General features: G+C 42.9%; 1 protein-coding gene across 2 annotated transcripts in view; it reads right to left on the bottom strand.

The window, feature by feature from the left end:
* The window catches only part of SLC2A13 (solute carrier family 2 member 13), a 352851-nt gene that overhangs the window by 145735 nt on the left and 179783 nt on the right, over positions 1-27333 (bottom strand). For both annotated transcript variants that reach the window (XM_006120405.5, XM_075927418.2), the window contains exon 4: positions 22178-22286. In XM_006120405.5, the coding sequence (XP_006120467.1) occupies positions 22178-22286 (109 nt within the window). The remainder of the gene's footprint in view (positions 1-22177; positions 22287-27333) is intronic.

Here is a 27333-nt window from a genome sequence, read left to right as displayed (position 1 = left end):
AAAAGACAACAGTAAAAAGGTAAGTGAGTTTGACAAAAGGGTGGAAGTCGAGGGAAGGTGAGAATGAGAAATTAAAATAGAGTAATAGGAGCCACACGAGGGAACACAGTGGGGGAAATTTGATCAATATACTGAATGCCTATTCACAAATGCAAAGTGTGTAAGAAATAACAAGAAAAACGGTGTTCTCTAAGGGTATGTCTAGACTACATGGCTCTGTCGACGGAGCCATGTAGATGAGTTTACTAGACATAGAAAAATGAAGCTGTGATTTAAATAATCTCCGCTTCATTTACATCAAAATGGCCGCTGTACTGTGCCGACTATCAGCTGATCGGTACAGCGGGGCAGTCTAGACGCGCCGCGGTGGACAAGGGAAGCCTTTGTTGACCACTCCAGTATGCCTCGTGAAATGTCAGTATGCCTCAGCTGATCGGCGGCACAGTGCGGCGGCCATTTTGATGTAAATGAAGCGGCAATTATTTAAATCGCCGCTTCATTTTGCTGTGTCTAGTAAACTCATCTACATGGCTCCATCGACGGAGCCATGTAGTCTAGACATACCCTAAGTTATTGGAACCAAATAAATGCACCAGGTTACTTTGACTTTTTAATAATCTGACTAATTTTGACAGTTCTAGATAGTATGAACATACAGAATGTATTTCCAGAGCACTGCGCAGATACACATTTTTATCTGTGAATGTGCCCATCTGTGGATAGAAATCTGTATGTGCTGAACTGCAGGGCTACGTCTAGACTGGCATGATTTTCCGCAAATGCTTTTAATGGAAAAGTTTTTCCGTTAAAAGCATTTGCGGAAAAAAGTGTCTAGATTGGCACGGATGCTTATCCGCAAAAGCACTTTTTGCAGAAAAGCGTCCGTGACAATCTAGACGTGGTTTTGTGCAAGAAATCCCCGATCGCCATTTTCGTGATCGGGGCTTTATCGCACAAAACAGTACTGCGTTGTCTACACTGGCCCCTTGTGCAAAAGCATTTGCACAAGAGGGCTTTTGCCCGAACGGGAGCAGCATAGCATTTCTGCAAGAACACTGACAATCTTACACGAAATTGTCAGTGTTCTTGCGGAAATTCAAGCGGCCAGTGTAGACAGCTGGCAAGTTTTTCTGCAAAAGCAAAAATTTGCCAGTCTAGATGCAGCCCAGGACTCTACTCTTGGGAATAGCAGTGGCCTAATAAGAACCTGGTGCTGCCACTCCCGGGAGCTAGTGCCCTATGTTGGCAGCTCCTCCCATGCGATTGTACAGCCCCTGTCTGTCAAGAGAGCTGCGTCCCCTCTCTGGGGTCACACAGCCCAGCTGGGACAGGGCTGGAAGCAGTACAGGTGCACACCTGGGAAGAGCTGCTGGTGCAGGGTCCTGGCTTTTGGGAGGAGCAGGACCATGTTCTTCTATGGCTCCAGCAGTTCCCGAGAGTAGAGACCTGCAGTTCAGAGGACATTGATTTCTATCCATGGATATCTGTATCCTCAGATAGAAAACTGTATCTATGCTGGGCTCCACATATTTCTGTGGCGCACACAACTTCCTTTGTTTTCTCATCCCCTAACCTCGTGTAAGGTTATTTTTTTTAAAATTGGAATCACGTTGTCTTAGGAATCTAATCTCCAGAACTGGTTCTCAGGTTGTCAAGGGAAAGGTGAATAAAGAAATCCAAAAGGCATCACATCTTTTACTTTATGTTGTGCTTTGCTCATTTTTATTCTGTAAAGGCTTTACTGGTACGTTGCAGTGAATCTTTCATATTATGCTAACTGGCAATGTCTGACAAGGATACCTTTCACAATTTATTTTTATTCTTCTTTCAGAAGGTTTCACACTATCAACCTTGAATTGTTTTACGTTTGCATCATTCCATTACTTCAGATATTACAGAGCATCCCACTTTTTGTTGCTAAAAATTGATTACATTTCATTACACACAGTCTCTACCATACCACATTACAGCAAACACATTAAGTAAACAACATTCTAATGGTGTACTGTATATGAAAGGAAAATGATTGTACATTTAAATTGCTCACGTCAGAAGTACTTGATTTCATACAAAATTTTCAGTTGATAATGAGGTACTTGACTTTGGAACACTATTTAACATAAGGATAGCTCTTGCTCAAGATAGTCTACATACTAACAAAATTATTATTTCATTATGCCTATTAATGTCTAACCAAGAGTGCAAGAAGCAAATTAATAGGACATAGTCATTTCACATGTGTGGGAAGAGTGTGATAAATAGAACTATACTTCAATGAATAACTAGACAAACCATTAGAAAAATGTGAAGAGATTTAGGAACATTTCCTTAGCAATCCTTTATGAATAATTGATGAACAACATTACTATTCTGGTTTCATTTAATTAATTAGCTTTATATATGAAATAATATTAATGCAATCCATTTAGCTGGCTGAAATACTCTGGAAAATTTTTGATGATACAAGACTTAAAACAAAGCCATGTTATCGCTCACATTTTTTCATAATTGTTTTATCATAATTTCTAATTACCCAAGCTGCGGATTTCAACAGAGGCTTTTTTTCCTCCTTCCCACACAATCCATACCCTCCCTGCTTTTTGATCCTGCGGTGAAGTTATAATGCTGAATTTTTGACATTACAGTTATTACCTAGGCAACAGATTGAAATCAAACAATATTGTGACTACACTAAAGGCTCAAGTAGGAGAAGGAGCTGGACGGTAAGGGAGAAATCTTTATTAAAACACAAATGCCTTCAATAATAGCAAAGGGAAATCTAAAATGTATTGGCTATGTACGTTTCTTTTCTTTTTTAAATCAATAATGTCTGATTCCAAGTTTTGTCCATTGTGAAAATCCATCTTTACATAGGCTTTTACAGCCCTAATAAAATGATTGGGAGCACATTGATTTTACCATGTACAATCTCTTAAGTTAAATGAATGCAAAACAAAGACACACATTTCTCACTATGATCAAATGTATTTGACTTTCAATTTCCCATAAATCTGCTGAAAATATTCTAGATGATTCACAGCTGTAAACCATCTTGGTATGCCTGAGTAATTGACAGTTTATTATACATTCTTTACTACGTTTCTTTTGAAAAAAAAATTTCAAATTAAAAAGACAACAGCACTGGCTATTCCTTCGAAGTAATGAATAGCAGGTAACCTTTGAACTTTTATATGAGTCCTGGAAGAGACAATGTCAAAAGGTATTTACTGACATTTCAAAATAAAGCTGTCGTTGTTCAATTAATATTAATTACATTTTAATTTTAGTAAGTTTTAAGTGATTTTTAACCATGGAAGATGACTGAACTAAAAAGCTACGTAACATTAAAATCAGCTTCTTTAATTCCAATTTCCTTCCATTTTTTGGATGGTTGAACTGAAAGAAATTCAGTTTACTGTCTAAATTATCTAATGGGTCTGGACCTAATGACCTTCCAAGGTACCTTCTAGCCCTACGATTTCTCCGAGTCAGTGTAAAGGTGCTTTATAATTAAAGCACACCACCTTATTAGCACTTCATAATACACAGTACAATGCAATGCTACATACCGCTTAAGTCCCTCCCTACTGGATGGTCCAAACTGAGCATAATAATAAACCATTGCCATCAGCTAACAGAGTTATTCCTTTGATTCAAGGGGTAGAGTCTTGTTCTTTAATAATCCATTAACTATTTACAGTAACTATTTTTAAAAAAAATATAGTAATTCTTTTAACGCTCATTTTAATAACTGATTGTCTCACACACCATAATACAGGCAGTCCCCGGGTTATGTACAAGATAGGGACTGTAGGTTTGTTCTTAAGTTGAATCTGTATGTAAGTCGGAACTGGAGTCAGCCGCTGCTGAAACTGATCAGTTTCAACAGCGGCTGAATCTGGACGCCAGTTCTGACTTACATACGGATTCAACTTAAGAAACGCAGGCGTCCCCAAGTCAGCTGCTGCTGAAACTGATCAGCGGCTGATTCCAGGAAGCCCGGGGCAGAGCAACTCTGCCTCGGGCTTCCTGTAGTCAGCCCCTGGTCAGTTTCAGCAGCGGCTGACTTGGGGACTCCTGGGGCAGAGCAGCTGGGGTGCTGCTGGGTTGCTCCAGTAGCGCCGCTCCTCGGCGCTACTGGAGCAACCCAGCAGCACCCCAGCTGCTCTGCCCCAAGCGTCCTGATTCAGCCACTGCTGAAACTGACCAGCAGCGGCTGAATCAGGAAGCGTGGGGCAGAGCAGCTGGGGTGCTGCCGGGTTGGTACAGTAGCACCGAGGAGCGGCGCTACTGGAGCAACACAGCAGCACCCCAGCTGCTCTGCCCCTGGCGTAGGCAAGAAAAGCCTGGTCTGCTGGGGGGGCACTAGCTGCAACCCCCCCCAGCAGACCAGGGAGACGCGGGTGGTGGGACCGCACGCGTCCTCCACGGCTTTGCTCCGTCTCCCTGGTCTGCTGATCAGGGCGACGGGGAGCAAAGCCTTGGAGCACGCCCACAGCGGGACAGCCCAGGCGCACCCGGGCTGTCCCGCTGTGGGCGTGCTCCGCGGCTTTGCTCCCGGTCTTTCTGGTCTGCTGGGGGAGGGGGGTTCAGCAAAGCTGCTGGACCCCCCCCCCCAGCAGACCAGGGACACCCAAGCAAAGCCGCCGCCTGGGCGGCTTTGCTCGCGTGTCCCTGGTCTGCTGGGGGGATCTAGTGGCTTTGCTGGACCCCCCCAGGAGACCAGGGGGACAGGAGCAAAGCCACCCAGGCGGCGGCTTTGCTCGGGTGTCCCTGGTCTGCTGGGGGGGGTCCAGGGGCTTTGCAGGGGGGGTCCAGCAGACCAGGGAGACCGGGAGAAGCTTTTCTCACCCTGGAGGACACAGGTGGCGACCCGCCGCCCGTGAGCTCCGGGGCGAGAAAAGTCCCGTTCGTAAGTGCGGATCCGACATAAGTCGGATCCGCGTAAGTCGAGGACTGCCTGTACATGAGATAATGAAAAATTACATTTCCCTGTTTTATGACTTCAGAATAGTTTGAAAATAAGATCGCAAAAATAAACATTCCCTATATTGGGAAAATGGGGGATAGTAAATTTTCCAAAAAGGAAAAGAATCTGTAGTGAAGTGGATCAATGCAATACAGGCAGTCCCCGGGTTACATACAAGATAGGGACTATAGGTTTGTTCTTAAGTTGAATTTGTATGCAAGTCGGAACTGGCTCCAGATTCAGCCGCTGCTGAAACTGATCAGCGGCTGACTACAGGAAGCCCTAGGCAGAGATGCTCTGCCCCCGGCTTCCTGGAATCAGCCGCTGATCAGTTTCAACAGCGGCTGAATCTGGACTCCTGGGACAGAACAACTGGGGCACTGCCAGGTAGGTCCCCGCAGGACCAACCCGGCAGCACCCCAGCTGTTCTACCCCAGGTGTCCCGCAACAAAAGCCTAGTCTGCTGGGGGGGGGGGCGCACTAGCTGTGCCCCCTCACCCCCCAGCAGACCAGGGAGACCTGAGCAAAGCCGTGGAGGTGAAGAGGTCCCACCACCTCTGCGGCTTTGCTCCTGTCTCCCTGCTGTGCTGGGGGACTCCCCCCCAGCACAGCAGGGAGACAGGAGCAAAGCCGCAGAGGTGGGGGATCCCGCCGCCTGTGCGGCTTTGCTCCGGGGCAAAGGAGCAAAGCCACATGGGCAGCGGGGTCCCGCCGCCTGTGCGGCTTTGCTCGGGTCTCACGGCTGTGCTGGGGAGTCCCCCCCAGCACACCAGGGAGACCCGGAGCAGCTTTTCTCACCCCGGAGGACACGGTGGCGGGACCGCTGCGCTCTGGGCGGTCCCGCTGCCCACGAGCTCCGGGGCGAGAAAAGCCCCGTTCGTAAGAGCGGATCCGACATAAGTCGTATCCGCATAAGTCGGGGACTACCTGTATAGTGAATGGAGGGGCATTTTGTATTGCTTATGTTTTTTACAAAAGGGAAAATCCAAACTAGACTGGGAAGAGCATCACTATCAATGATCTGGAGGATGTTGGGAAGGCTGACCCTTTACTGTTTCTTCAATTAGATCTTAAAAAATATTCTATTTAAATATGTACAATAATACAGGTGCACACAATTCTGGGGGAGGGGTGGCCTGCAGGAAATTCAATTTAAGACTAGCTATTTCTGTATGAGATTATAGACACCTTTAATATAATTTTACAAACACAAAAAAAAATCAGCCGTGTGTGCTTCATAACATATCTTCAGTTTTGCACAGGAAGGTTCAAAAAGTTAGAAACAATAAGTATTCTTTATCTCTCTTTAAGAGACTATATCAATCTAGATCTTTGCACTAGAAATATTTTTCTGATATTCATCCTAAATTTTCCTATTCTTAATTTCATCCCATTACTCTAGTTCTGTAACCTCTTGTATCACTCTCCAGCTCTCTCCCTTTGATACTTATCCTTCAAAAAACCTTTTAGAAACACTTTTAGAGCACAGAAACCAAACCACTTATTCTGTTATATCAAATGCTCACAGGGAAGATTTTGAAAGGCCAAAAGAAAAGGTAAACACAAAACCAGTGTTCCCTATAATTTTTTATGTCCATGTGTGGAATAAATTTTGTTATGTGCACCGATATGGAGGTGATGTATGGCATATCACCTCCATATTGGTGCACCATACAAAATTCATTCTGTACATCAAAAATCTGTGGCAGGAGTGGTGCTGAGGGGTTCAGAGTGTGGGAAAGGGGCTCAGAGTTGTAGAGGCTCTAGGGACAGAGCTTTCTGGTGCTCATGGTGATGCAGCTCTTGATGGGGGGGAAAGGAATGGCAGCACATGGAGCCATCTCCTCCTCCCAAGGAAGAGCTGGCCCAGAACACAGGGGCTTTATGGGCTACAGTCTTTGACTACAACCCCTAAAGTTCCTCTCTTAATCCAGCCCTGCTGCTGGAGCTGGAGGAGCGCGTCTCTCCTCTGGCTCCAACTGGGAGCTGCCGTGGCAGAGAGAGATGGGCCTCTCCCCTGGCCATGGCAGATCCATGCATGGCTGCCCAGAGCCCCTGCACAGGGCTTATTAGGCGGCTGCATGGCCATACAGCTAAGAGGGAACCTTGCATTCAACACCTATTTATGCCTTTGAAAGTGTCCCACTAGGCAATCAGAGCTGTGTAAAACCTGCTGGTTTTGATGTGTATATGTTTCATGACTAACCCGAAGTGCATTTCCAATCCAGTTTTGTAATTCTGCCCTGAAGCTGACAATCAATAAACTACCCTAAGTAGCATCCATTTTTTCCCTCTTTACAGCTCCTCCTGTCTGTTTTTTTATTTCTGTATTGGCTGTCTATAGCTTTGTTTGCCTATGGTTGGTTGGGGAAAATTCATTTGACAAAGTAGAAGCTTGGTAAGAAAGAAGGGATTTGTATGGCAATAATCCAGTTAACAATTCCATCATAAAAGAAAAAATTAAGAAAAGGTGGTTTGTAACTTTGTGATTTTTCTCTACAAGTTTAAATAAAAGGTTAATAATCATGTATGGTCCTTAGCAGTTTTGGCCATGAGAAGCCTTGACCATGAGAAAGATCCTTCACTCCATGCTAAAGCAAAATTGAATTAACTTTTCAATCACAATAGATCACATTAGGATTTCCTTTTAAAAATAAATCACATGTCCACAGCTATGCTCACACTGGTCCTATTTTTGTGGTACAGACAAGGTGAATGAGATATCTTTCACTGGACCAACAAGCATTGTTGAGATAAACTTATAAGCTTACACAGCTCATCTTCAGGTGGGCTGGGAAACTAAGGCTCTGTTTACACTTGTAAGTTTAAAGCACTACCGCAGCAGCACTTCATGGAATCAGTGCTGGGAGAAAGCCCTTCCAGCATGATAGGTAAACCACCTCCGGGAGGAGAGTAGCTAACAGCACTGGAAGCCTGTATGTACTGGCCTTTTAGGCTACATCTACACTACAGTGTCTTTTGTATGCACCCATTATTTAAAAATATAATGCACTTGCTATTTTGATGTCCTTGTAAACCTCATACAATGAGGAGTAAGGGACATTTCAGAATAGTGATTTATTTTGAAATAAGTGCTGTGTAGACAGTGCCAAATTTTGAAATAAGCCCACGTTTCTCAAACTATGGGTCCCGACCACCCTCCGGGGGGTTAGGAGCAACTTAGAGGGGGGTCACGGTATCACAAAATTTGAGAACCCCTGAAATAAGCTATTTCAAAACTGACTCGAAATAAGCTACACAATTTGTGTAGCTCAACTTGCGTAGCTTATTTTGAGCTACAGGTACAGAGTAGATGCACCCTTACAGAGCAGTAACTTGCTCTGCTCAGGGATGTATTTTTTCACATCCTTGAGGGAGAAAGATACAGAGCAGTAAAGTGGGAGTGTAGACAAGCCCTAACCTAACTCACAGTGTCACACCTAAATATAAGGTGGACCAGACAGTTTAATTTGAGTAGTGAACACATATTTCAAGGGACCATTCAAGGTGAAGTGGCCTGTTAACACTTCATCAGTCATAGGGTATGTCTACACTACAGCATTATTTCAAAATATCTAATTTTGAAGTAGTTATTTCTAAATATCTTATTTTGAAATAATGCGTCTACACACAAAATGCATTTCGAAATAGCATTTTGCTATTTTGAAATAGCGCGTCCACACTGACTGGACGCTTAATCTCATTTAAGGCCTAATGGAACTGGTTCTGGCAGGGCATCAGGTCAGGAGTTAACTTGTGTGGCTGCTGCCTGAGGCTATCTGAGGCATTTGCTTTAAGGGACCCCCCCCCCCCGGACAGCTGGTACTCAGGTTTCCCTGATTGCTTGCCTACCTCGCTGAGCATTTGTCTCTGTATGCTCTGGTTGCCCTCACTTGGGACACCACAGCACTCTGCAGCATGGAGCCAGAGTTGCCCCTGGGCACTCTTGCGTGTCTCATGGACGTGTTGCTGCAAGCCTGGCTGCACTTTCTGCAGGCTGCCTCGCAGCATCTGCTGCAGCCCAGCCCCAAGGCAGTCAACCAGACCATCTTGGGGTACATGGAAAAGAAGCTACAGCTCCAGCAAGCCAGCGTGCCCCGCCGCTTCTGGCATCTGGACACCAGCAGCGACTGTTGGGACCACATCATCCTGGAGCGCGGGGGGACCAACAGTGGACCCAGAACTTCAGGATGAAGAAGGACACGTTCCTGGAATTCTAGAAGTGGCTCGCCCCTGCTCTGTGGTGGCGGGACATGCACATGAGGCCCATCATTCCCCTCCAGAAGTGGGTGGCCATCGCCCTATGGAAGCTCTCCATGCTGGATAACTACCAATCTATGGCAAACCAGTTTGGCGTGGGAAGATCCACTATCGGAGCGGTGCTCATGCAGGTATGGCAGTCACCGGTAATTGGGCCAGGAGTGGGCGCTGCAAGGAGGACATGGGCTGCCCCAGGGAAAATGGGGGGGAGGTGGTGAAAGTGCCCTCCCTGGGAGGGTTCAGTCTGTCCCAGCCACGCTACAGACTGTCCGTGGTGGCCAGGATTACAGCAGGAGTTGCTCGTGGGAGTGGGGCACGGGGTAGTGGCGAGGAATGAACACTCCCAGCCACCCAGGTACCCCAGTGACCCTCGGTTTTGTGTGTCTCTCTGCAGGTGGTGAAGGCCATCAACAGGGTGCTACTCCACAGTCATCCGCCTTGCCAACCTGGACGCAGTTATCCAGGGGTTTGGCGCCCTGGGCTTCCCCACTGGGGGGGGGGGCAATCAATGGAACGCACATCCCCATCTGTGCCCCAGACCACCAGGACTCCCTCCACATAAACAGGAAGGGCTACTTCTCCATGATCCTGCAGGCCGTGTCTGACCACCAGGGCCAGTTCACAGACATCAGTGTGGGCTGGTCTGGCAAGGCACACGATGCGCAGGTGTACCGCAACTCCTCCGTGTGCCAGAGGCTGCACGCCAGGACTTTCTTCCCTGACTGCCACATCAGGGTCGGGGACGTGGACAGTGTGCCTGCTGGGAGATGTGGTTACCCCCTTCAGCCCTGGGTGATGAAGCCCTACACGGGACACCTCAGCTGCCCCCGGAAGGCCTTCAATGCCAGGTTCAGCAGGGCCCGCATCGTGGTCGAGATGGCCTTCAGCCAACTGAAAGCACAGTTTAGATGCCTCCTCACCCGCCTCGACCTCTCCCAGCACAATATTCCACATGTGGTGGCAGCGTGCTGTGTGCTCCACAATTTATGCGAGAGGAAGGGGGTGGCTGGCTCATGCTATGCCAGATGCACGGTCTGCTGGCTGTGTGCTGGCAGGCTGGCAACTGGCACAGGCACTGTGGCCAGAGTCTGCCCCTAAGGGCTCCGGGGCTGGGAGGGGAAGCAGACAAGTTTTTCTGGTTGTGCCCAGAGTGGCCACCAGGGCTCCCTGAGAAGGGCTGAAGGCCCCTAATTTGAAATAAGTGTCTACACAGCACTTATTTTGAATTAGCTATTTCAAATTGGTGTTATTCCTCGTAGAATGAGGTTTACCAAATTCAAAATAAGGGCTTCAATATTTCGAATTTATTTTGAAATAGCGGTTTGTATGTGTAGACGCTATTAAAGTTAATTCAAAATAACAGCTGTTATTTCAAATTAACTTTGTAGTGTAGACGTACCCATAGGGAAGAAGGAAGAGAGTGGGAAAAGTAGCTGTGGGAGTTAAGAGAGTATAAGTGGGTGACAGATTGTTGTTCCTTCCAGAGCATAAGGATTGCATGAGTTCAGCAACGTAGTTGCTACTGGGAGCATTTAGCGCAGGGATGGGCAATAATTTTTGATGGGAGGGCCACTCCAAGAATTTGAAAAGTGGTTGATGGCTGCACTCTTCCAGGATATTAATGGAGACGGTGAGGGGTCTGGGATGGAGGTTGAGTGCAGAAGGGAGCTTGGGGTAAGGGAGGGAGTTTGGGTGATGAAGGCAGTTGTGACCTGGAGCACTGGACTGAGGTGGAGGGGGTTGCATTGTGACCTAGGGCAAGGAATTGGGGTACAGGGATTTGGCTTGTGAGCTAGAGCTGGAGGGGACTGCGATCTGGGGGAACGGATTGGGGTGCCAGAGGTAGGGAGGGGATATGTGTACAGGAGGGCGGTAGAGGATTTGGTATTAGAGTAGGGGGCAGAAGTGGGTGGAAGAAGGTTGGGGAAGGGAGGGACTGGGGTGCCAGAGGTAGGCTCTGGCCAAGAGTCTTACCAGCCAGCAGTGGATCCTGAATTAGCCTCCCTGCCTATCCTGCCCCCAAATACTGGCCAATGGGTTTGTGCTGAGGGCAGGAGCAGCTCCTAGAAATCCCCCTCCCCTCCCTTCCCCTTCCCTTCCCTCCGGACTCATAGTTTTTAAAGAAAAACTGCCCCACAGCCACGTTTCAGCATGTGGGTGGGGCGAGGAAAGCAGGGAGCCTGCCTGGGGCTCCCCTCATCGTCCACAGATTGGATCCAGTGACTTGGCAGGCTGGATTTGGCCTGTGAGCCATATGCCCAGGACTGATTTAGTGCACTGTATGAGGTACACCACATATTATAATAGGCACATACAGGACCCACAGATCCTAAATGGTGTGTTTTGGGGATCATTGATCATCGTTGCTGTGGCAATGAGTCTGCAGGTTGGTGTTTCTAAATTTTGAATACATTATTAGTTGTATATTTTCAAAACTAGAGACTTTAAAAACACACACCTCCCCCTACATCTCAATCTGATAGACTTTGAGAAATTTCACAATGAAATCCAAACCACAAGACACGGCTTATGTGTTGCTCATAGGTAACCCTTTACTGATGTCCTTGTTCACAACTATCAAACTGGAATCAATACATTTATGGACTACTGAAGTCCCAGTATTACTCTCCAATTGCATCTTGAAATGTGGTACAGGCCTCCTAAGGTTCCAGCAGCTATTGGAGAACTTGGCCTTTTCAGGAAACAATTCTGTTAATATTTTGCAAGAGAACAGATGAAGGTTGCTTATAATTGTTTTACTTTAAAAATGTTCCTAACTGAAGAGTACTATTAATTAAGTATGAACATGTTTAGAGTCATCAATACATTTTCACAATCACTTTAACAAATGTTTATCTGTACCTTGACTGTGTGGATTATTAGTCCAACACTTTATTTTTGAAGATGAATTGGTATTAGAAATTGCATTTCCCTACCCTTCTTCCTTCTACTGCAATGGAAGTCAGTTGTTTAATCTTAGAATCATAGGGTTGGAAGAGATCTCAGGAGGCCATCAAGTCCAACCTCTTGCTAAAAGCAGAACCAAGTTAGCTGCAATATTAGCAAATGCACTAGTAGAGGGAGCTTATTTCCCTCTGTTGGGTATAGTCATGTGAGCAGATGAGTACCTTCAATATCCCATTTAAGTTAACAGAAGCAGAGAGCTCACAAAACACTCATGCCTAAGCTCTGGACTGCACTACACTGCATTTCAGCAGAGACTATTAAACCTATCGAGAAAGAGTTTTCTTTCTGTTGTTAGATACCTATTCATCTTCAAAAGCATCCCAGCCTCATTCCGATCTATCTCCAAATTGGCATCTTCCAGGCAGTTTCTATTCTCTTTCTTTCATTTACACTCAGTGTGATATTTGTTCACTTTTCATTTCTTTTAAAATATTTCTAACTTTCCTTCAGCTTCTCTGTTTCTATAACCTATTTCTCTTTCCCCTTCTTTTGTCTTTTACATTTTTATATCTTATTCTCAATGCCTTATTTGACTGTTTTTCTTCATTCTTTTTCTGTTGAGCTTTTCTTTTCTTTGTTGTATTTTTTATTCTCTCACTGAATTTCTTGCCAGCTGGAAATGGATGCTTCTTTTTTTTGTGATTTCATTTCTTCTTTGCCTTTTTAAAAAAAAAATCAGTGCAATCTTATTATGGACTGAAAATGTATATGGACCAAGACCAGACACAGATGTATTATGTATATAGTTTGATTTAATTTGTTTGTTGGGAGTGAGTAGGACATAAGACACTTAAAATTAAATGAAGAGAAGTGGTATGTTTATTAATTAGGACTAATAAAGATCAAACAGGATTATGAAAATCTAAGGCTAAGTGATAAGGAAATACTGAACTTAAGCTCTGTTTGTTGAAATGACTTAGAAAAACATAATGAAATTGAAAAGTATAATGTGGTTAAAGGTAATAACAAAAAGCTCCTTAGAATTATGGCTAAATTCCATCTGGAACAGAAAATTCTTTGTTTAGGCTTTATCTGGTCCAGTGCTTTCAAAAGTAACTTGTGGGGATAAGAGGAGAATCAAGATGAATGACCTGGCTCTAAAATACTACATCAGGAATCTGTGTTCCTTCAGTGTTTGCAAAATGTTCAAATGTAACTACTTCCTCTAGGATTCTTCTCCAAAATATATCCTATGGTATCAAGGTCTTTGTCCCCTAAAAAGAACTTTTGATCCTTAACATTTATTCTTTTAGTGTCCACCTTCAGCATTCTAAAAATTACTCCACCCACATTATTGAGTCATTTGTCTGCTTAGATGATCTGCTTTTTCATTTCTCTTTTAGATCTATTTCCTTAATGGAAAGAACTCTGTCCAGCACTCAGCTCACATAGTTTTAGGGTATGTCTATGTAACCCACACACCCAGTGGATGTTGTTCACGGTCCCATGTAATGGTACTTAGACTACTTGCAAAGCTTGAGATAGAGATGGAGAGGGAATGAGTTTGCTCTGCAGTCTTAGCTGAGAGCCTTGTAGCTCGTGTGGTAGAGGTTCACGCACTAAGCTTCCCAGGTTCAGTTCTGTCTGTGGGTATTATGTCTACATAGCAGTCAGACACTTGCCCAGAAGTCTATATTGCAATTAAGCTGACCATTTGTGAGATTTTAATTGCAGTACAGACATACCCCCAATGGCTTCCTGCTTATGTCTTCAGTTGCTGTTCCTTCACATGGCTGGTTATGCTACAAGTGTTTTGTTGTCTGATATATGTAGATGCCATATGCATGGCTGTCAAACAAGTCCATTTTGCTATACAATTGCGTAGCAAGAAGAAAGTCCCTGGGAATTCTCACAAGAGCTCATTGGTCTCTCCCCTTTCCACTCCGCACCAAAAAAACTAAAACTAAAACAAAGGGGGCCTATTGCAAGTGAGCCATTTCTTTGCTTTAATTGTTATTGGGTTCTCCAATTAAACTAGTTTTTTTTAATTGGACAATATACAGCAGAGTCCTAAACCTTTCTACATTGAACCACTATGACTCTTTTTGTTTGCATTTGTTTCTCTTTAGTTTTTTACATGTGTTTTTCAGAGTTCTCCTAGCATCCATTAGTCCTGGACTGTTCAACAACTTGATAAGATCTGCTTTCTACATACTCTTTAAGAAACTTTTCAGAAGATCTACTGAGCCTGCAGATTCTCTTTCCTACTTCCTAGTCACCTCATTCAAAACTTGTTTCTGTTACAGACACACTGGTATCCTTTTCAGTACAGTATGCAAACAAAGACACGGAAGAGTGGGTATTAATTCCTCAAGCTTCTACCCGCTCTACTACGTAAATATCTTGAATTCATCTTATTACCACCATTAATTTATCGTAAAACTACTGACTTTTTAAAAAACATCTACTAAGCTTCTACAGCCTTGTTTTCTTAAAAGGGGACACAGTTATACTGAAACTTACCTCACAAATGGTAGAAAGTTTCCAGCCAGAAGCCTAGAACAGAATATGCACTGACACGAATGCTGGTATATTAAATCAACTGGCAAAAAAGTGTTCTGGCTGTTCAGAAAAGGTGAAAAGCCAGCCTAACTGGCCAGGTAGAGATCAATGCTGGGCAAGAGAAGCAGAAAGCCAGAATAGTCAGTCCTTTTCTCCCCTTAACCCCGACAACAAAAGATGCTGGGGGAAAGGAACATGCCAGAGTGTTGCTGTGCTATCCTGAACCTCAGACAAAACAGCCTCAAGGGGCCCATTACGAGCCAAGACAAATTCAAGGAACAATAAGAAATAAATCCATTTTTCCCCTCCAACCATTCTGGCTCACTGGCACGTGTCCACAGCTGCAGATTCAGCCCACCGTAGGTGTTTGTGAAACTAATATTAGGTGTGCAGTGGGACCGACAGCTCCTGTGGGCCTGCAGCGCAGTGGGAGAAGGGCACTGCTTCACACACCCAGAAGGGATGGGACTGAGGGCAGTCAGCCCATAGTACCACCTGGACCACAGTGCTGGCCCCCCCCTTGAGGCCGTAAAGCCTCACAGAGCGGCACTCCCACAGCAGTTCAAAGGGGTCCAGGACTCCGTCCACTGCCATTACCAAATTAGCAGTGGCAGTGGCCAGAAGCGCTGAGTCCCTTTGATACAACAGGCCCCTGTGCTGTGCCCCCTTTGCTCCCTCAGCAGCAGGCCTAGGTGTGCTGTTATAAATTCTTTCTAACTAGAACTATCACTACGTCATTTAGTGATCTAAGTTTACAAGGTTTTATTATTAACTGTGCTGTATAAACTACAGTCCCAATCAAGATCAAGGCCTCATTGTATTAGTGCTGTATGAACTTAAGGTGAGAGACAATGCTTGCCCAAATGAACATATGGTCTAATTTGAGATCAAATATAAAGAGTGAAAAAAGCAAGTAAAAAAAGCTGAAAGGAAGAATGAGGACTAGGAAAATGATAATAAGGCCATATGGCTAAACAAATAGCTATTGCACAGCCTGATGTAAAAAGTAAGTAAAACCAGCTCTACTCAATTTATCTTCAACCAAACCACCAACAGATGGTCAATGTCCTGTATAAAGAAATGGCTTTCATGGAAAAATAGCTTGCAAAATTTGTGAACTGAAAAGGGAATTTGACCATATTGATTTTTTTTTAATTCTCTAGTTCAGCACCATTAGAAGCTGACCAGTGCCACACCAGAGAATTTGCCAAATGAAGGGATGTTAATATTGACTAGCAGCACTACCAACATCTCCTCTGCTTACTGGGTTTTTAAAAGCATTTACAGGTAAATTAGAGCAAAGAACACCAAGAGCCAGAACTGATGGCTTTAAACAAACTTTATGGGACCACAGGAAACTTGGCCACTCCTAATAAGTGAACACCCAGCTAACTAAAATTATGTGGGACTTGAGTGTGCTGGAGCAGAGACATTCAGCCAGTACTGGATAATGTAAATGATTTATTGGCTATTCTTTTATCAACATTGATTTAATGTATTCATTAAAAGGGATCTTTCTATGCAAAGTCTAAAAAGACCAGCTAGATTGTGTAGAAGTAATTTCTTCTGCCCATACTCTCACTATCTAAATAGGTCAATTATAAGCTGTTTGTTAAAGCTACTGCATAGTAAGGTGTTTGATCTGAACACATCTGCAGTTTAGGATAAGGAAAGTCGGCTACTGAGTATAGATCTTGTGAAATTTAAATGTACTTTTGGTGTAATTAAGTTTTGGATCTGTTGTAGTTAAATGATGTTTAAAAAGTTTAACCATTTTCCATTATATCCTGACACCATATTCATATGAACATTTTAAGTATTATTCTGCTTATCCTTTTGCTCCTTCTCACCAGGAACTTGGAAGTTATACTGCAGTTTTAAAAAAATTAAGCACATGCTTAGTAAATTAAGTGAAATTTAGAACTGTGTTGAACACACCAGTCCCCTTCATAAACAAAATGATATAGATAATTAACACATTAATATTTACACTTCTCTCCTTTACATTTCTAATATGCTGTCATATCCATCATCAGTCCAGTTACATCCTATCCTCTCTATTCTGGCCCTGTATTTATTTGATTATAATCACTCTTATTTTCTAGATTAGGTCATTAGTGTTTTCAGTCCTGTCTGCACATCTTGGTAAGAACCAAGATGTGCAGACAGGACTGAAAACACTAATGAGTTAAGTAGAGGATACTTCTTGCAATTTATTTTCCATTCTACAGAAGGAGAACTAACTGCCAGTCTCATTGTAACTGTGGGTTTTCCGGATGATTGCCTTCATGGATCCACATAGTAGACAATACAGAGCATATTCATGAAGCTCAATCTATTTCAATGTGAGCTCAACGTATTTCATGTAACCTGACTGCTTGAAGCAAAGGTTTCAAGGGGAGTGAGAGTATAAACTGACCCTTCAAATTAGCCCATTTCATCTAAAATATACAGAACAACCATTGCTCTGATAAATTATTCTAATGTTACTCCACAGCTCAGTCTCTGGGTAATGTTAAACTCTTTAAGGAGAATCATGAAGAGGAGGTTACTTACCTCAATAGTAAATGATGTTCTTTGAGATGAATGTCCCTGTAGGAGCTCCACATTAGGTTGGTGCGCCGCCGCTGAGCCTCAGAGCGGAGATTTTGTAGCTGTGTCTCTGAGCCACGCGCGTGCGCTCCAGCAGCTGCACACTGTTAGGCTGCAGGCATCACGCCTGCACGAACCTCCTTCCCCCTCCTCAGTTCCTTCTCTACTCCAAAAAGATGGCTTGACAAGGTCAGGATCCCAAAGTAAAGGGGAGGAAAAGAGGGTTGTGGAACATCCACAGGGACACTCATCTCGAAGAACATCAGTTACTAGTGAAGTAAGTAACCTCCTCTTCGAGAAAGAGATGTCCCCGTGGGTGCTCCACATTAGGTGACTACAAAGCAATGTCCCTTTAGGGAGGTAGGGACTTCAGATCTGGCAGAACATGGTGGAAAGAACCGCCGTAGCCAGTTTCAGGTTGGAAAAAAGTCCCTGCGTAACTGCATAGTGCTTTGCAAATGTGTGGTCGGAGGACCACGTGGCAACTGCGTGGATGTCTCTTATGGGTACTTAATGGAGGAATGCTATTGAGGTAGCCATAGCTCTGACTGAGTGTGTCTTATGCTATCTGGAGGCAGCACGTCTGACTGTGTGCAGCAAAGTTTGATGCAATCTGAGATCCAATAGAAGAGTCTTCATGACGAGACAGGCCAGCCCTTATTGCAGTTTGCTATTGAAACAAAGAGTTTGGGGATGCTTGGAATGGTCTTGTTTGCTGCAGGTAAAAAGACAGCACTCTGCACAGGTCAAGAGTGTGCATTTTCATCTCGAAAGAGTTGGCGTGTGGTTTGGGGAAGAAGGTAGGAAGGTATATTGTATGGTTGATGTGGAAGGATGAGTGTACTTCGGGGAGGAATTTGGGATGGATACATAATGTGACCTTGTCTTTAAAAAAGGTTGTGTATGGGGGATCCACTGTTAGGGCTGTGATCTCTCCTAGCCGTCTAGCAGAGGTAATAGCTATGAGGAATAACAGTTTTCATGGGCAAATGTAATAATGAGGTGGTCACCATTAGTTCAACAAGTAGTCTAGTTAGAGCATTCAATACTAAATGCAGGTCTCCCAGTTGCATTGGTGGACTGATATTTGGATAGAGTGCCTGCAGGCTCTTTAAGAACCTCTTAGTGAGAGGATAAGCAAATACGGACAAGTCATCTACCTTAGAGTGGAATATATAGTTATAGCCACAAGGTGAACTTTAATGGAGCTTATTGCAAAGACCTCTTGTTTAAGGTGCAGGAGATAATGGAGGATGGTAGGTAAAGAGGATGTTGAAGGAGCCAGCTGGTGATAAGCACACCATGTTGAGAATCTTTTCCATTTCTGAAGGTAAGTCTTGTGGGTGCTCCTCACCCTACTATGTAGAAGGACCATTTGTATTTGCTGTGAGCAGGTCAACTCTAGGTCAGAGAACCATTGAGGATGGCTCTGGTGGGTGGAAGTGGACTACAGAACCAAGGTTCCATGGGCTCAGCCACCAGCATAAGGATTCCTTTGCTATCTCTGGAAGGGCTAGGAATTTGGATAGCAGATGGACATTGGTTTGTACACCTGTCCCAGCCAGCTCTGTAAATATCTCATGTGCAGATGTGCATTGCTGACTATCAAGTTGCACACTGCCATGTGCCCCACCAGCCGAGGGCATTTGAGTGGTGTTGTATGGGGGCTGGATCGTAAGATATTTACAGAGGCCACAATTTTTTCTGCGGTGACCACTGTCAAATTGAGGCATAAGCTGTATGTTTTGTGTAAGAGAGAGCATCAATTTGGTTTTGTTCACCTGAAGGGCCAGGTGTCGGAATAGGTGTCTTGTGATCGACAGAAAACAGTCGGAATAGTTGTGTGAGCACGGCTTGAGGAGGCAGTTGCCTAGGTAAGGAAATATGATAACTCTTTGTTTCCTCAGTTATGCTATGACAACCACCAGCGCCTTTGAGAAGATCCTCAGGGCCATAGAGAGACTGAATGGAAGCACTTTGTATTGGTAGTAATAAGAAACTACAACAAAACAAAGAAAAACAAAAATGCCTGTGAGTAGGGTGGATGGTAATGTGAAAGTATGCATCTTGCAAGTCGAGGAAGGAGAACCAATCATCCTGTTCCTATGCCAATAATATGGTAGCAAGTGTTACCATCTTGAATTCTGTTTCTGAATGAATTTATTGAGAGCTCGAAGGTCTAGAATGGACCTCCAGCCCTCCGACCTTTTTTCAGCCAAGAAGTAATGGGAGTAGAACCCCTTGCCCCTAAACTGTGTGGGGACTGGTTCAATCACCCCTATGTGTAAGAGGTGCTCTACTTCTTTTTGAAGAAGGTTTGTGTGATAGTGATCCCTGAAAAGGGACAGAGAAGGGGAGGGGGTGCAAATGGGGTATGGACACAAAGGGAATAAGGTAGCGTTTTCCAATTATCTGCAGGAGCCATCTATCAGAGGTTATACGTTGCCAGTTGTTGAAGAAGGGCAACAATCAATACTGGGAGAGATTTGCTTGCATCGATGGTGTTGGAATAGGTGAGAGGCTCTCCAAACCCTCGATCTGATGATCAAGTTTGCTTGTTGGACTGCTGCGTCGTCAGTGGTTGGGAATTGGTAGAGGAAGGGCGTCGTCATTGGTTTCTGCCTCTGCCTTTGTTCTGTTGCTGCTGGTCTTGTCTATTGTAGTGTTGTGCATATGGGGGGTATTGAGGTCTCGGATTGGGCTGATACCTATATTGCCTTCTTCTAGGTACTTGGTTACGGATTCCCAAAGACCGAAGCTTCACTCTGGAATCTTTCATGAAGTGGAGAATTTTGTTGGTGTTAGCTGCAAACAACTTCTGGCTGTCAAAAGACAGATTATCTACTTAGCTTGAATCTCCCTGGGGAATGGACTGGAGCTAAACCATGATGCCGTCCTCATTACTATGACTTTCTGTAGAACATGCAGCCATGTCAGCAGCATCTGAAGTGGCCTGTAATGCTGATTGTGCAATTGTGTGATTTCTGCTATCATATTTGCTCAATAAAGCTGCACAATTCAAAATAGTAAAGTAGAAGGCATATATATCTCATGCCAGAATGCATAGAGCCTTTTTGCTATCGCAGTCCAATGGGGTAGACCGGTATTGTTGCTGCTTGGATTTTAGTTGTGCAGCTTCCACCATGAGGGAATTTCGTGCTGGGTGAGAAAAAAAAAATTCAGAACCCTTTGGTGGAACATAATATTTCTTAGCAGTTCTCTTAGCCATCAAAGAGACTGATGCCAGAGTTTGCCACACCATCTTTGCTAGTTGTTATTGTTGGATTAATTGGCAATGGTATTTATGTATGAGGCTGGTCTAAATGAGTTTTCCAATAGAAATAACTGAAGCCAGAGGTCTCTGTCTTTCTGCACCCACGATTTTAGCTTTGCACAATGAGGGCATTTCTGAGCGTTATCTGCTCTTTGAGGCAGTGGACATATTGTGGGAAACCATCCAATATTGGGATAGGCTCTGTACATGAGGTGTAGTGCTTAAACCCCAGTGAGCCAGGCATACCAGTAGAAACAGTCAGAGACTGCGGGAAGGGATTAACTGGGAGAAAAAGAAAAAAACCCTTAAACTATCTAGATTTTTTTTGAACTAATGAAGTAACTGACTAAGTATTTAAACTCACTAACTAATTAACTACTATGATGAATTTTACTGGTTTTAAGAAGTATAGTCATCTAGATGCGAAGAAGATAGCGAGCACTGCTGAGTCCGTCTGGAGCCGGAGGCGGTAGAGAAGGAACTGAGGAGTATGAGGGGGGGCTCGCGCATGCATGATGCCTACAGCCTAACAATGTGCGGCTACTGGTGCGCGCGTGCACGGCTCCAGGGACACTGCTACAAAATCTCCACTCTGAGGTTTGGCAGCAGTGCACAGACGTTACGTGGAGCACCCATGAGGACATCTCTCGAGGAAGAACTGCTGGCTTCTGGGACAGTGAGTCAGCCAAACTCTGCCTCTTATTGTATTCTGAGGTGATAACAGTTTTCCATCTACACAAATAGCGAGTTATTTACATTCTAACTTTACATTTGGGCTGGAAGTGGACTCTTAAGAGAACTACTGCAGTATTAAGGCAGAAATGAACCACAATAGTCATATATCACAATCTGTGGATGGAAAAGAGCATGAGGTTGCTCTTCAGATTTTTCATTATAGTGAGCGTATCATGCATGGGCATATGTTAGAGCACATATTTTTTTCAGTATGTGTTGGAGAAGGAAATGAAAGATCAAGGGAGTGCTGGAAGGTGTTATTCATAGAACTCGAGGTGTGTAGATGATGTGATAGAGACAAGGAATACTGGAGACATTTCCCTTAACTTATTTTCATACTCCCAAAAATGTGAATTGCTGGGCTGTCCCCCAATACAACTTTTCCTGTCTAGCCAAATGAAGATTTTGATGACTTTGCTGACATACATGATGACTTTGAGATGTAAATAAGGCAAAGATTCAGTAAATTGAACATTGTTAACAATTTGTTCATGATTTGGCCAGTGTAGACTCCAGCCGAGTTAACCAGAGAAGTATGGGGTCTGTCATAAAGAGAGTAACTGAACAATAATAAAATCTTACTTTTGCCAGTAAAGTACACGGGACTCTGAGTATGGCATACAGCAAACCTGAGAAGAATGTTTTAAACAAACATCTTTCTGACCATAAACATGATGCAAGCAAATCAACATCCAATTTTAAATAATAGCTTGCCATCATTAAATTACTGATACTCAAATATGATATACTTGTGATGTTCCACATATATAATATCCAATTGAATCATTCAGAACCTCATTAAGTTTAAAAGTCAAAACTTGAAAAACTGCATGAAATGCTATGCCAATATTTTATCAAAAGAAGGAACTGATACCTACATGACAGTATTAATGCCTGATAGTTGCTGGAACATCTGTAGACCACAACCCACAATTAAAGCTCTTCGAGTTGGCGGGTAGGTCAGCATTCTGCAGATCACAGGTCCAGCTTTAAAAACAGAAAAGTACAAAATCTATTATTTACCTACCAGTTCAGTACTCCCAGTTAGGACATTTTCCCTCTCAATTGCACCAAACTGAGAATATTTTATTCATACTTGGTCTAGTTTCCCATCTGCATTCTACTAAATAGGAGACTTTCAGGGATTTAGGTCCAAAAATGTAACTAATTTTTAAAGGAAAAAAGGGTATAAACCAATAAATCCTGTTGATTACAAGAGGTTCATTTAATAAAAAGGCTATGCAAATTTAGATTAATAACTTCCACTGATATTAACATAGTCCATGACACTAAATGAGTGTGCTCTACCACTGTTCGTATTTAGATAGTGCAAACAAAATACACCTTCAACTCCCACTGACTTCATTTGTATAATGCTTCCAGAAAGGGATGCTAGCAGTAGGGCCAGCAGGAGGAACACAAGTCAACTGACAAAGACTATGTCTAGACTGCAAAGCTTTTCTGGGATACTGGAGGTATCTTCTGCTGTCATCCTCCATATGTGGAGTCGGTAAAAGAGGAACAAATGAAGTAGTCAAAGTAACCCTGTGCACCAGGAGGACAGAAGCATGCTTACCAAACAGAAAACATTTCTTTCCTTGAGAAGTTTAATTTTAAAGTGTAAGCGTGATAAAAACAATATGACAAAGAAAGGTATAACATGAAAACAAACAAAGAGCATATAACACGACTCCTTTTGCTAACAGGATGAATTTGTGCTAATAGCCTCATTAAGCAGAATATGTTTTGATCACAGCTATATTTTACACATATATATTATATATGGTAAACCTACTTACAGCACTTAATGTAAAATTAGTATAGGCATAAGAATCAAAATGGATTCAGTCAAGGGAATAATACAAAGAAAGCTAAACAAAAATAATCAGAACTGACATTCTCAAGAACCAAAGCTTCATGACTGTATTTCTAGATTTTCCTCAACGTATCTCCTACACGTGTTGTTCCTGATTAACCATTAACATAAACAATAGGAACCTCTTGTGAAATTAAGGACTTTTAATGAAGAAAGATTTCAATGCACTGATATAAACAGTTCTGATTCAGGGATACTGGATAATTGTAAGTAGTTTCAACAACCTAATTAGGAATCAAGTGCAAAGAAAATCTTATTAAAAGCTAGTCAAACCTGTCTAGGCAAGAGCTACTTTCAACAACTTAAAAATATTTTTTGTTGATACCCCAATTATAGTAATAAACCAACTACCACTTCATCATTAAAAGAAAATTCATGGTCCAGCATCAAAGACAACAAAAATGTACAGAATTAATGAGCACATACTAATATAAATGGCTACCTAAAGACTCAAGCCTTACATCCAAAAATACTTTTAAACTATCTCATCAGTTACATTCAGTAAATTCGTTGGTAATTTTTCATGCTTTTTACTAAAAATCACCATATGATGTCAGAATTATCATTCTGCTTTTATGCTGAAAATAGAAAAAGGCTTACCGCAAGTCTGTCTAATGGCAATTGCACATCTTATTAGACAAACAAAATTAAAGATTTCTCTTTCATAAAATTCACAGCTTTTGGCAAAATAAACCAATAAAATGACTGAACAAATAAATGCATCATTAATCTCAGCATTACAGAAGCTTTGCAACCCAAAGAAAACCCAAAGAAACAAACAGACTGAGCATCTATAAGATAGATGCTTTTAAAAATATTGAATGTGATTCCTACGTTATTTCAAACCACCTGGCTTTGACTGTTTCCAGTATTTTGCATTCTCTGTCTCTCCTTCTGCCAGCAAAACAAAAGCTGCTCTCAAACTGGACCTTGATTATTTATTAAAATAATTTTCAGACACGATCTATGATGATAATAATAGTGGAGAGGAGATGTCCCTAGGCAGTTTTTTGTTGTTTTTTGTGCATTTATTAACAATATCATTTTATAGTTTGATCACATTAGGGGAAACAGTTTGTAAGTGTCTATATCAAGATGGCCCAGAGTCTGATACTATTACTAAAGGCAAAATTAGTCTTCTTCCATGAGAAAAAGTCCAGACACAGAGAAGAAACATTTAATATTTCTGAAGAAACACTCTTCTTAACTGATGAAATGAAAGAATCCTATATCTACTTTAGATCTTCATGCAAATGTGACCTTTGCTAAAACAGAATTGGCTGAACTTAGAGTCATCTGAAAAAGTAGGTTATACCCACAATAGCTCATGATACCATCTGCATAATTTGTTAGTCTTTAAGGTGCTGCTAAACTATTCATTGTCTTTTAAGTTTTTCCAAATACAAACTCGACTACTCTTCTGAAGCTTATTTAGAGTGATGGTCTCAGATAAGCAAATCTCCATCAATTAAAGTAATATCCCAGGAAATAAAGACGTACCACATATAATGTTCTGACCTAAATGCTTGCCCTTCTGGTGTCTGACCAACCCTCTTCTGCCCGCCCTCCAAATGAAGGCCCATCGTAGTTAGAGAAATACAGGCAGTCCCCAAGTTACGCGGATCCGACTTATGTCGGATCTGCAGTTATGAACGGGGATTTCTCGCCCCGGAGAACTAGAGCAGCGGGACGCCTGGTCTGCCGCCCGCCTTCTCCGGTGCGAGAAAAGCTGCCATTTAATTACATGATCAGAAACGAAATGTCCAAAATGGACCTGTTCTGGAAACGAAGCAGGGTTGCGTAGTGAAGCAGACTGCTGTCTATGGGTTCTCTGCTTCATTTGTTACAGAAATTAGAAGGTCTGAAGTGAATGAGGCAGGGGAAAGAAAAGATGATCTCATGATTACTGCACGTTGGATACTGTCCTGGAGAACTGGATTCTATACCTGCCTCTGCCAAAGAGATTCTATTGGATTCTAGGTAATGTCACTTAAACCAGACATTACACACATGGTCATTAACTGTGTTGCTCCTCCAGATGTACGACCTGAGATTGTGAAATCCAGTCTGCAAAAGTGCTGAGTTCTCAACTGATGCTAATAGGAGCTGTGCTTTTATAGAAGGGAAATAAAATGCTAAATACACGGAAAAATCTTGACTTAATTGTCTCAATGTGATCACCCAAAATTAGTGGATACTCTTGACCTTAATCTCCATTGCTCAGTTCCCCATTTGTAAAATGGAACATAATACCCCTCATATCACATACACTGGTGTTTGCAAAGCATTCGTACTATGATGATGAACATCTTAGCAACGCCCAAGAGAAAATTCATAATTCTGCCTTCAGAGCAGGGTTTGAATGTGCCATGAAGTATGGGGCCTCTCACTGAACAATAAGGAGAGAACAAAATTATATGAGCGCAGTCCATCCTGTCCTCTGAATGCAATTATTAACTAATGACCACATCGCAATGCATCTACACAAAGGGGATGAGTTAAGAAAGCACTGAAAAACGTAATTCTGATATTTATTAACTCTGGAGGGTTTTAATTTACACAGAATTCAAAGTTGAGAGCCAATTTAAAAAACCAGCTTGAAAGGGAGACTGAAGAACTTATTTTCATTTACAAGTCTGATACCTGCAACAGAAGTCTGAATAAAGACTTTGCGCGGATGGCCCTTTACATTCCACATCCTAATAACATAAAAAAATATAAACCCAGAGTACTGATGAGCACTTAGTACCCACTCTATGAGCTTCATTTAGAATGGACACACTGACAATTTTTCCCCCTTTTCCCCCTCCTTTTTCCTCTCTTCCCCCCCACATTCCCTTTCTTTCTCTTCTGTTTATTTGGAAACCGGACCCCTTAACTCCATTCATCTGAAGAAGTGGATTGTGCCCACGAAAGCTCAAGATACCATCTAAATGTTTTGTTAGTTGCTAAGGCTCTGTCTACACTGCATCAATTTTGTGGAAGAGAAAATGCAAATGAAGCACTCATTAGCATTTTCACACTCATTTGCATATTCTCTTCTGATCCTTTTTGCAGAAGAGTTTTTTGCAGAAAAAAATGCAGTGTAGTCGGGGCCATTTTGTGCAAAAAAACCCTTTTGCACAAGAACCTTTATTTCTCATGGTTCCTACTGGTTTTCAGTCCCTCTCATTTTATCCACTCACTTCCAGTCTCTACTCTAATCCAAATCCCACTTCCAGTTTCTCTGTCCTCATCACAACCTCCAGTCATCATTGGCAGAAGTAATGCATCTATCATTATCAGTCATTGCTGTAAAGGTTTTGGTTTACACACCAAATGCTACTGGTTTGCCTGTACTGCAGCCTTCTTCTGCAAAAGCTTATGCAAACGAAGTGCAAATGAAGCACACAGTAGAATATCACTGTGCTTCATTTGCATAATTAATTAGCAGCCATTTTTTTCGCAAGAGGCTTTTGTGCAAAAGGGAGCTGTGTAGACAGCTCCTTTTTGCACAAAATCCCCCTCTTACACAAGAGCCGTTCTTCCTCTCAGTGAGAAAGATATTGAGGAGGGTAGAAGGATTTGGTTAGCCCTCCCTAGGTTAGCCCTCCCTACATGTTGCAGGACTCTCTGGTCCTGCAACATCTATGCTGGACCATGGCTGTTGAATCCTGGTTAAGAGAGTTTCAACTTGTACTTTCAAAGTAAACTAAAATGACCCAACATGTTTTGCCACGTGGCAAATATTTTTGTCCTTCTCTGCCCCTGTTTTTCTCTGGCTCCCCAATGCCTCTCCTGCTCCCCTTCTGTCCAGGGCTGAACAACTAAATGGTTATTCTCATCTTGATCTTGTAATAAATTATCTTCTGAAATCATTCTATTAAGTGATTAATAGTTTTCTGTCCTCTCACTTGTTCTTCCACATCCCATTCTGGTGGTAGCCGTGTTTTCTTGTCCTTCAGTTCTGCCTCTCCATTCTTGTGATCAGACAGAATTCTTACAAATGTATATACTTTACATGTTGACTGTAACAGATCAGATGGGCTAAGTACCAGTGTGGAGTTGTCACATGAGGTACAGAAACATTGTAGGAGGTAAGGCCCTGAACAATACGGCTACGTCTACATTGGCCCCTTTTTCGGAAGGGGCATGGTAATTTTTAAAATCGCAATAGGG

The sequence above is a fragment of the Pelodiscus sinensis genome, chromosome 1 (assembly GCF_052426305.1).
Source record: "Pelodiscus sinensis isolate ZL-2025 chromosome 1, ASM5242630v1, whole genome shotgun sequence".
Taxonomy (NCBI): domain Eukaryota; kingdom Metazoa; phylum Chordata; order Testudines; family Trionychidae; genus Pelodiscus; species Pelodiscus sinensis.
This window is presented reverse-complemented; position numbering and strand designations above follow the sequence as displayed.